At 36.7% G+C, this 10,712-nt stretch overlaps 1 protein-coding gene across 1 annotated transcript; it reads left to right on the forward strand.

Moving 5' to 3' along the window:
* Positions 1 to 299: 299 nt before the first annotated feature.
* LOC117324262 (26S proteasome non-ATPase regulatory subunit 8-like) lies at positions 300 to 9,316 on the forward strand. The gene is made up of 8 exons (XM_033880039.1): positions 300 to 445; positions 2,738 to 2,810; positions 3,393 to 3,495; positions 3,869 to 3,962; positions 4,373 to 4,471; positions 4,730 to 4,803; positions 5,091 to 5,202; positions 8,467 to 9,316. Exons 1-8 carry the CDS (start codon positions 338 to 340, stop codon positions 8,602 to 8,604), a joined length of 801 nt encoding a protein of 266 aa, XP_033735930.1. The 5' UTR covers positions 300 to 337; the 3' UTR covers positions 8,605 to 9,316.
* Positions 9,317 to 10,712: the final 1,396 nt, after the last annotated feature.

Here is a 10,712-nt window from a genome sequence, read left to right on the forward strand (position 1 = left end):
AGAGTTCCAAATCAGCGTGACTGACCAATACGCTGATTAGCAGTCGACCGACAGGTGCAAATCGCGTACTTCGATGCACGATATCTCGGCACTCGGCCAACCGATTTTGATGCGGTGTGCAACTTTAATTTGGTGGTTACATAGAATAACATATTTGAATATCGTTTTCCGTTCCGGGTACACTTTAATATACGAGAGCCTCCTTAAGTGCATTTAAAATGAAAAGGCACAAGTAACCGATAAGTTTTAGTAGACGAAAAGTATAAACTTTATCCGTGAGGAATTTTAACCAATCAGAAATAGCCAAACATATTTCTTCATACCAGTGAGAGACAACATGTCTTCCCTAAAAGAAATTGTTATGATGTACCAAAGTTTGAAGAGAGAATGGGACAAGAAGCCTCCAAATTTAGACCGCTGTGGAGAGTTGTTGGCGAAATTGAAGGTTTCAACTTCATTATTGGATAAGATTCAGTGAAATTTCTGGCGTTTTTGTATCCTTAAGAAACACATGCCGGCTTTGTTGCTTATTCAAAATGTGCACTGTCACTATAGTTGATACATCATTTCATTGACAAACAGTTAACTTACTGTACTGTTGCTGTTTTTACGGACCAAATGGATTTTGGAATTATGAACAATACATAAGCTTTACAGAGGGAACTATATCGTGAAATAACTTCCAAGTAGGGAGATTAAACGAGTTATTGAGTACAAAACGAATGCTTTGAAATAGGGTTTAAGGTTCATGACGATCAGACTCCCAGTAAATATTACCTGATATTGAAATAGTTTGTACAAACACCAGGGTGTTTGCTAGCCCAAGTTTCCTCTGGCCCTACCACCATGTACTTTTGCCAGAATCTGTGGTGAAGCCGCTTCTCCTCGATACACTTAAAGCTATGGTTGGTCCTTCTGTTGAATAGATGATATCAGAGTGTTCTGAATATCCAACCAAACAAAGATTGCTGTAACCACCGATATCACCAACCACTTCACATCCAAAAGGATGCATTTAGTGGACAAAGTATCATAGTTGAGTTTGTTTCCATTGTTGTAACAGAAAATACCCTCGAAGGGAACGAAGTAGTAAAGCAACAGATAAGTCGTAGTCTAATTAACATTTTAAACACTGTTCTGATAGCCTGTTCAATTTGCACACACTGCCAAACAGACCTTTTTGATAGAAGACTGAGTATTCAGTTATATAATCAACATTTACTCCTGAATTGAATTTCTATATATAACCCTCTTGCCATTGATCACAATACACATAGTTCATACAGACCTAGAAAATTAAAGTCCATGAATTTTCATTTTTCTTAAAGTCCTTGAAGTGTGCTTGAATTTGCATATTTTGTCCTTGAGTTATATTTTTTCATGTTGTTTTCAGAATTAAGAAAAAAATAAGGAAATTTTATTTATTTATTTATTCTAAATGTAGCCTGTCGATCTAAGCCGTTGATAGTAACCGTATATGCAGACATTATCTTTCTTTGGAGCAATTTACTTACACAACTGTCACAGAACTACCCACTGTATTCAAGCATCTATGAGATTTAGGCAGCATATGCTACAAAAAGGGAAAGTAGATTGCTGGATGAGTGATCATGTTCCATAATGTGATAACTAAGAATGGGAACAGAAGAATCAGTGGGTAAAGGCTGTCTCAGGGTTACTATGACACGTAGATATATGATACAGTTAGAGTGAAATGTAAAAGAAGGATGTAGTAATTATATATATAATTGGTATAATGAGTGGGAGTGCTGTCAAAGCTTATCAACATTCAACAGCCAGAGAAACATTTGAAACTACTGGAAAATGTTCATCATACAAGAGCCTGTCTTTAAAAAAAGTTTAGAAGCTTGATACCCCATTTCTATCTCCAACAGTACAACCCATTCCAGGATTTCTATTTCTTTACAATTTGCAATATGGAAGTGAAATATCTCCAATCTGAAATTTTGTCAATGATGCAAAATAATAAATTATTTATCCTTTATATCAACGGAAAATATTTCCAAGGATTTTATAGCAATGGTCCTGAATAGTATACATGTGCAATATCTGATCCTCATGTCATTGCAGAATATATTTAAAGGGATACTGACTAAAGAAATATTATCGCATCACATCATCTTATTTCATGAAACTAAACAAACAGATTTCAACATAAATTCTGGGACACAAGTCAACAGATGGTACAGATAATGAGTCGTTAAAGAGAAATGCCCCAAGTCCCCATAAGTGCAAGAAATGCACTTTAAAAGATTGAGAAAAAAAGTGCTTGAATTTTGGTATGAAAATCTGTACGAACCGTGAATTATGATTCTTATTTTAAAACACAACAATTCACTGATATTTATTGAACATTACAATCTATTCTCAATGTAGTTTATTTGTTTCATACAGATCTAGATCTGCCCTGATCAGTGGATGCAAATATGATGTTCTGAATGTCGATGTGAAAGTGACTTTCCATGATGAATTTTAATTTGTAAAATATTTAAGATTATCCTCAGTGTTCAGGTGATGCACAGTAGTTCTTTCCGGTACCGGTCACCCTTTCAAGTTCCTAACCAGCTGACAGGACTGATGTAGAGATACTTGCTGGATAACATACAGACTATTATATCATTTATTAAACTATGTGTTTATGTGTGTAATACATCCTTCATATTTTCAATATCTGATTAATTATATTTTGACTGATGATCTTGTTCCTTACCTGTAGGTTGCCTTGACTGGTGTGATGTTCCTCCCTACAGATGATTCCGCCCCTACTAAACAGGAGCTCCTTGTTGCACGTATGTAGAAAATGTTTATCTTTCTGTAAAAATGCTGAATAATTGTTCTATTTCCTTGTAAAGCAATATGCCAACTCTTCTATTGTAAAATAGTTTTGATGTTTTGCTCCCCTGAACTTATTGCAGAATAAATACTGTACTCTTTGACAGAAGATTCCACTCTGTAAAATAAATTCTTTATAACAGATGATAATATGGTATACATTTCAATAGTAAATCACTTCAGTACATTTTGCCATCGCTTGGGTTGCTACCAGTTGCTACAACTCATGCAGATTAATAAGTTTCCTAATTTGTACAAACTGGATGCAGATACACATCAAATCCAAAATCATAGAGATAGAATCTACCAGTTGCTGATCAATAAAATAATGACAGCATTAATGTGAACCTACTGAATAATAAAACATCACCCTGACACCATTCAGTATACTCAGGTCACAGTATCTAGACCTTTATACAGATAGGTTTCTATACTATGGTTAAGTTGTAACATGATGATATACTGTAATTGTAACCGTGTATACAACTTGTACTTATTTTTATTTCAGTTTCCTATCCATGGTTATTTTCTCATTTCAGGTGATATATTAGAAATTGGAGCACAGTGGGCCATCTGTAAACATGACATACCATCTTTTGAGAGATATATGGCACAGCTTAAATGTTACTACATGGACTATAAGTAAGAAATGTTCCAAAATTTTAGTGTTGTTTCAAGCTGACTTTCAATGATATTTTGCAAAAAGTTTAACCTAAACAATTTTGCATGCTGGCAGTTTTTTTTTTTTTTTTCCCCAAGTTTGTCAGCCTAATTACTACTTGTACTAGTAACTTGTTAAAAGAATTTTCTCTGTAGGTATAAGATTTGGCATTGACAAATAAATTAAAGTAGGAAAAACCATAAGTACATTGATTTATTTTTGTTAATATTAAAATTATTGCATGTTTAGACCTTATCATCACAGCTTATCCTGTGGAAAATCATGATGAAGTGATAATTTTGCAGTTAATTTTGAGTGATAATTCTACCATAACATATTGGTAACTAATTACAGAGACAACCTGCCGGAGTCCACATATAAATACCAGTTACTGGGTCTCAACCTCCTCTGTCTACTCGCACAGAACAGGGTCGCAGAATTCCACACTGTAAGTAAAGACTTGTTCCTCCAAGAGTAAAAGTACTTGTTTAGTTTCTCTTTTTGTAATATCAGAATTCACTGTAATTTGATACTGTAAGACTTTGATGGTTCAGTAAAAAATCATTACTTACAGTGTATTATCTCCCTTCATATTATGGAATGTTTATGTTGCGAGTTGCATATAGCTTTAAAAATATATCGGAGGTAACATTAAAGAGAATTGCAATGACATGTAAATTGGATTAGGTAGCAATGAAGTTGATGAATTTTGTTGTGAATTTCCAGTATTGTCAATATGAAAACACGTTTTAAGGATGATGTCAGTTTGTAAATGTAAATTTGGATAAATCAGGATACAAATGAAATGATATACATGTACATATACTGTTTTATCCTGTCTGTTTATTTCTGTTTTAGGAGTTGGAGTTATTACCTGTGAAAGAATTACAAAACAACATTTATATCAAACACCCAGTATCTATGGAGCAGTATCTGATGGAGGGCTGTTACAATAAGGTTTTTATCACCTAATAGATTGTTGATGGTTACAGTGTATGTCTAATTCATTCATACCATAGAATCATTTGAGTACAAAGCAATGAACATGTTTTACATTCAAGTTCGTCCTATCAAACAGAGCAAAAGTTACTTGTCAAAGGCAGCTTTATACTATCTATCAACATATGGTACAATGTATAAAAGTTCTAATAGTAACCATATCCTAGCTTTGATTAAACTGATGCCATCATAAGATATATTTTCTGTATTTACCAGGTGTTTTTAGCCAAAGGAAACGTACCAGCAGAAAATTACACATTCTTTATTGACATTTTATTGAACACTATCAGGTATGTATTAATTATTAATCTTAATCGAGATATAATTAATAATCTCCCAAATCTTCCTTGTACTAAGTTATCCCTCGTGAGTGCTTACAGTACTATTTATAATTCATGGATTTATTCAATTTCATGTAGCTTTTTGATTAGATCAGGACTTAGGTCATTCTGTGGGAAATGAGATGTAGTGTCATACAAAGATACAAATCCTTACACATGTTATCATCATATGTTAAAGTCTTCCCAGTACAATATGTCCTCCCTATATGTTGTTGACATCAAGTGTTATTTTGTAGAAATGAGATAGCCAGTTGTATAGAAAAGGCCTACGAGAGGATAGCTTTGGGAGAAGCCGCCAGAATGTTGTTTTTCGAATCACAAAAACCCATGAAAGAGTATGCTGTCAAGGTAAGTTTTTAGGTCATCTGACCCGAAGGGTCAGGATGACCTATAGTCATCATGCTTCGTCCGTCGTCGTGCGCCGTGCGCCGTGCGTAAACTTTTCACATTTCAATCTTCTTCTCAAGTTCAACCAATGGGATTAAGCTGAAATGATCCTGAGATGGTCCTGACCAAGTGTTGTTATTTTTCGGGTCAGTCCGAAATCCAAGATGGCCGCCATAGCCGCCATTTTGAAACCACATTTTAAACTTCTTCTCAAGTTCCACCAGTGCTGTTGGGCTGACACTTGCCAGAAATGATCCTGAGATGATCCCGACCAAGTGTTGTTATTTTTCGGGTCGGTCCGAAATCCAAGATGGCCGCCATAGCCGCCATCTTGAAAAACACATTTTAAACATCTTCTCAAGTTCCACCAGTGCTATTGAGCTGAAACTTGCCTTAAATGATCCTGATATGATCCCGACCAAGTGTTGTTATTTTTCGGGTCGGTCCAAAATCCAAGATGGCCGCCATAGTCGCCATCTTGAAAATCACATTTTAAACTTCTCAAGTTCCACCAGTGCTATTGAGCTGAAACTGGCCTGAAATGATCCTGATATGATCCCGACCAAGTGTTGTTATTTTTCGGGTCAGTCCTAAATCCAAGATGGCCGCCATAGGCGCCATCTTGAAAAACACATTTTAAACTTCTTCTCCGGTTCAACCAGTGCTTTTGAGCTGAAAATTGCCTGAAATGATCCTGATATGATCCCGACCAAGTGATGTTATTTTTCGGGTCGGTCCGAAATCCAAGATGGCCACCATAACCACCATCTTCAAAAACACATTTTAAACTTCTTCTCAAGTTCCACCAGTGCTGTTGGGCTGAAACTTGCCTGAAATGTTCCTGAGATGATCCCGACCAAGTGTTGTTATTTTTTAGATTGGTCTGAAATGCAAGATGGCCACCATATCCGCCATCTTAAAAAACACATTTTAAACTTCTCCAGTTCCACTGGTGCCATTGAGCTCGAAATTGGTGAGAATGTTAAGGAAGGAGTGCCAACAAAGTGTTGTTATTTTTTCGGCCTTGTAAAAACTTTGATATGGCAGCAATTGCGGCCATTTTGTAACATGATTGCGCAATCATGGTTTTCCTGAACAACACATATTTCAAACTTCTTCTCAAATTCCACCGGTGGGATTCAGCTCTAACTTACCAGAAATGATCCTTAGATGGTCCAGACCATTAAGATAACATAATCTTTTACCAAATCTAAAATACAAAACATGCTGTCAAAATAAGACTATTAAAGAAAAATATTTGTTGTTTAACATGGTACTTCATTTCTCATTAAGGTGAGAAAAATAAGTTGTAATCATAGATCATTACTTCTGAAAAATTGAATATGCTGAACCCTCAGAGTTCAGTATATATAGTATTAGTAACTACCATATTTTAGAGTTCAATAAAATATATACTATCAGTAACTACCATATTTTATACAATGGTTAAAGTTGATAAACAATAAACTTGTGGTACATGCCATGTATTTACTCTGTACATTGAAGTATATAAAGTCACAGCCAATAATGATATATTTATCGACAAGTAAAACCATGAACATTGCTGTTTATCCAGCAACTTTTTGTGTGTTGCCTACAAGCAGGCGATACACAGGTATCGCTGTGTTGGTGGCATCTTCTGCACAGAGGTTTCCCTTGCGATAACTCTGAAGTTCCCTTGGGCTGATCAAGCTCAAACTTTATGCAGATGTTCCTTACCAAAAGTGCTCACACATAACTGCGCATCAAGGCGACTCATTTGCGATCAATTTTGACAGCGAACTCTTGCGAACTTTTAAATTAAAATATCGTTTGCAACCTCTTTGAGAATTATTAGCAACACTTTGATGACAAATAGACGAACTTCTTACGAAAAAAACAATTTTACACCAGGAATATTTTGCGAACATGGCGATCTTTTGCGACAGATAGCGATTGTAAGCGACCCTATTAGCGACACGGGCGCAACTTTTTTACAACACATTTACAACTAAACGCGACAGCGTGTAAGATCACTTACAATCGTTTGAGACAGATTGTGACATGTTTACAATTAATTACAACAATTAGCGATTATGATGAGATTGATTGCGAATGATTACGAATGTCATGAGATTTTGGTATAAATACAGATGTAGTTTTGCAATTAGCATTCAGTCAGCTTTATTCTGAAGCAAAGGACAATATGTTACTGGCTCCAAGGAGACTCAGAGAGCTGCAACAGCTTCTCTTAGCTGACCAAAATATGCTACGGGATGACCTTGAAGTAGCAAACGAGATCATAGACTACAGGAGAGAAAGAAAAGAAAGAATGCAGAGAAGATGGTAGGTCAGATCGTGGTTAATACAGAGACCTGTAGTTTTTTGTCCTGGCCATATTTTGGGTCTGTCTTGTTCAAGAACAATAAAGAAACTGGATGCACCCTACACATAGGCTAACCGTATTTATACCCTCCTCGCAAAAGTCGTTGACAGTCGTAATTATAACGCAAAGGAGTCCCAAACGGTCGCTAATGTAATCGTTATTATTCGCCAAAAGGTCGTATGTGTTTGTAAATGTCCAAGTCTGTATCGACATATGTCTCAAACATGTCGTATATTGTCGCTAACAGTTTGCAAGTCGTTCGTACTTGGTTCGTTAACAATTCGTAAATCTGTTGTAAATGATCGCCAAAGAGAATACTTTGCGAAACGCTAAGACAAGTTACAACTCTTTTTCAATTACATACAACAGAGTGGAGAATCGTTACAGAACACTTTACGACAAAAATTATTTAACGAATTTTTTTGGCAGTCAAAAAAAATCGCAAAGCATGGCGATCATTGAGCGAACCTTGGAGAATGTTTTAAGACAAAAATACGACATTCCGAGAAAACTTCGCGATCGACTGCGAATCGTGGTTCGTAAAACATTCGCCAAAGGTCGCGCCCATGTGTGACTGGGGCTTTAGGATTGCTTTCCTTTGGGCCCATCAAACTCAACTTTCATACCAAAAGTGCTTGCATGGGATTGTTTTTATGATGGACCAAAGGTCAAAGATCAAGGTCACTGTTACTATAAAAAGAAAATCTGTTACCGTGCAAAAACTCTTAATCACACAACTTGCTGCGCAGGTGACACGTCCACTTTCGTTGAATTCTTGTTAATTTGATGAGTTTGTTTTTATGAAATTATTGTAGTTAACTTATCACTAGTTTTTAATTTCTCTTCCTTTACTTTTTCAGAGAGGGTGGACTGTCTCCTCAGACAACTTCTTCCATTTTGCAGTACATGAACAGAAAGATGCAGATGAATCTATACCAGCCATGCAGCTTGCAGAACAGACGATAGAATATGCACGTGAACTAGAAATGATTGTATAGTGACTTCTCTAGGAGAAATACAAATATCTTAACAGTCTAAATCTGTGTTCATCACAGTGGTATTGTGGCATGTACATTAAAGCAGGAAGCAGGTCCGTCTGAAATTATGTCCTACATAACATAAGGGCCAACAAAACCTGCATGCTGGCCTGTTAGTACTCAACTGTTAATAGCAGCTAACGCCACCTAAGGTGACTTTAATACAGTGTAACAGTGTTACCATCAGTCTGTAGAAACTGCCTCTCTCACTATGGTAGAATATTACCAGACACAGGCATTTTTAAATGCTTTATTTTCTCTGTTGAAAGACTGGAAGTAACACTAAGGATTAGCAATGGCTTGATAGGTGAATATTTGTGATTTGTATGTCCATGTTTGTGTGTGTGAGTCTGATGAGCCAAATGATAGTGAGGAAGAGAGTAAGATAGTAATGTTCCATGTGTTTACAACTTGTACGAGGCAGTCGTTCATAATCAACTGCACAGAGATGCAGTCTGAAAACATTTATATTGTAAATCTTATACTGTATGACAGGTTGACTTGTATTAAATGGATTCAAAATCAGTCTAATATCATCTGATAATCAACTGAAGGATTGCTATACCAAGTAATGAATGTAAAACAAACGGGAGTGCTTAATATATGTCATATTATTGGTGCATTATTTTCATCAGTTTGCACTTTTCTTTATCAATTAAAAATATTTCTTACATCAATGTTTTGTTCTGAATATATATCATAACAAATAAATGTGTGAATTCTCACAAAACAACTGGTAAATAGTATGTCAATTCATACTTCTGTGAATTGACCTTTCCATGCAGACTTCAGGGATTAATTTGCTCACCTGGTCTCACCTGGTCCAAAGGACCAAGGTATGCTTATGCCATACTGTAGCTTCCAGTATCCATCCTTCCATCAACAATACCTTGAGAACATGATAACTGGAGTAAGTATCGACCAAGTTTGAAGAAACTTTGATGCAGCCATATATCAACAAGATCCCTCACAAGTTCGAAAATGAGAATTATTTGAGAGTAACTTACAGACCTGTTGCCTTTGTGATAATATTATTATTAACAATTTTTAGCTCGCCTGGACCAAAGGTCTTGTGAGCTTATGTCATGGCGCGGCGTCCGTCCGTCATCTGTCTGTCGTTCGTCCGTCGTCCGTCAACATTTGCTTCAAATCAGAAACATCCTTGGAGGAAGGGGAACAGATTTTGCATAAATGGTGACTCTGACCCCAGAGGGGCCAAAGGGGCGGGGCCCAATAGGGGAAATAGAGGTAATTCCTTTAAATCGCTACTAGTCATAAAGTTATTAATGGATTTGAATCCAATTTGGTCAGAAACATCCTTGGGGGAAGGGGAACAGATTTTGCATAAATGGTGACTCTGACCCCAGAGGGGCCAAAGGGGCGGGGCCCAATAGGGGAAATAGAGGTAATTCCTTTAAATCGCTACTAGTCATAAAGTTATGAATGGATTTGAACCCAATTTGGTCAGAAACGTTCTTGGGGGAAGGGGAACAGATTTTGCATAATATGACTGACCCCCGAGGGGCCAAAGGGGCGGGGCCCAATAGGGGAAATAGAGGTAATTCCTTTAAATCGCTACTAGTCATAAAGTTATGAATGGATTTGAACCCAATTTGGTTAGAAACATCCTTGGGGGAAGGGGAACAGATTTTGCATAAATGGTGACTGACCCCCAAAGTACCAAAGGGGCGGGGCCCCAACAGGGGAAATAAATGTAATTCATCTAAATCTCTACTAGTCATAAAGTGATGAATGCATGTTCTAAAAACAAGTCTTGAGGTCTTTCAGATCTTAGAGAGTCTGAACTTCATAAATCTTAAAGCAGTTGGGATCCCCACTCTATAATCATATATAGCATTGTTTGAACATTATTTTTACATTTGGTCTAATCCAACCAGGTGAGCAATACAGGCCCCATGGGCCTCTTGTTTAGCTAACCTTGCCGAAACAGCAGGTTGGCGTATGTGATGGCACAGTGTCTGTCGTTTAAATCCCAACTTGTCCAGAATGTCTGAATGGATTTTGATGAAATTTGATCCGGAAAATTATTGGGCAAATGAGATCTGGAG

This window comes from Pecten maximus, chromosome 3 (assembly GCF_902652985.1).
Source record: "Pecten maximus chromosome 3, xPecMax1.1, whole genome shotgun sequence".
In the NCBI taxonomy this organism is placed as follows: Eukaryota; Metazoa; Mollusca; class Bivalvia; order Pectinida; family Pectinidae; genus Pecten; species Pecten maximus.

What these genes read in the sequence shown, in the direction of transcription:
- LOC117324262 (XM_033880039.1), top strand. Translation starts at nt 338, where the DNA reads ATGTCTTCCCTAAAAGAAATTGTTATGATGTACCAAAGTTTGAAGAGA. An exon ending in AGTTGTTGGCGAAATTGAAG is followed by an intron (nt 446 to 2,737) that starts GTTTCAACTTCA and finishes CCTTACCTGTAG; the next exon opens with GTTGCCTTGACTGGTGTGAT. An exon ending in GGGTCGCAGAATTCCACACT is followed by an intron (nt 3,963 to 4,372) that starts GTAAGTAAAGAC and finishes TTTCTGTTTTAG; the next exon opens with GAGTTGGAGTTATTACCTGT.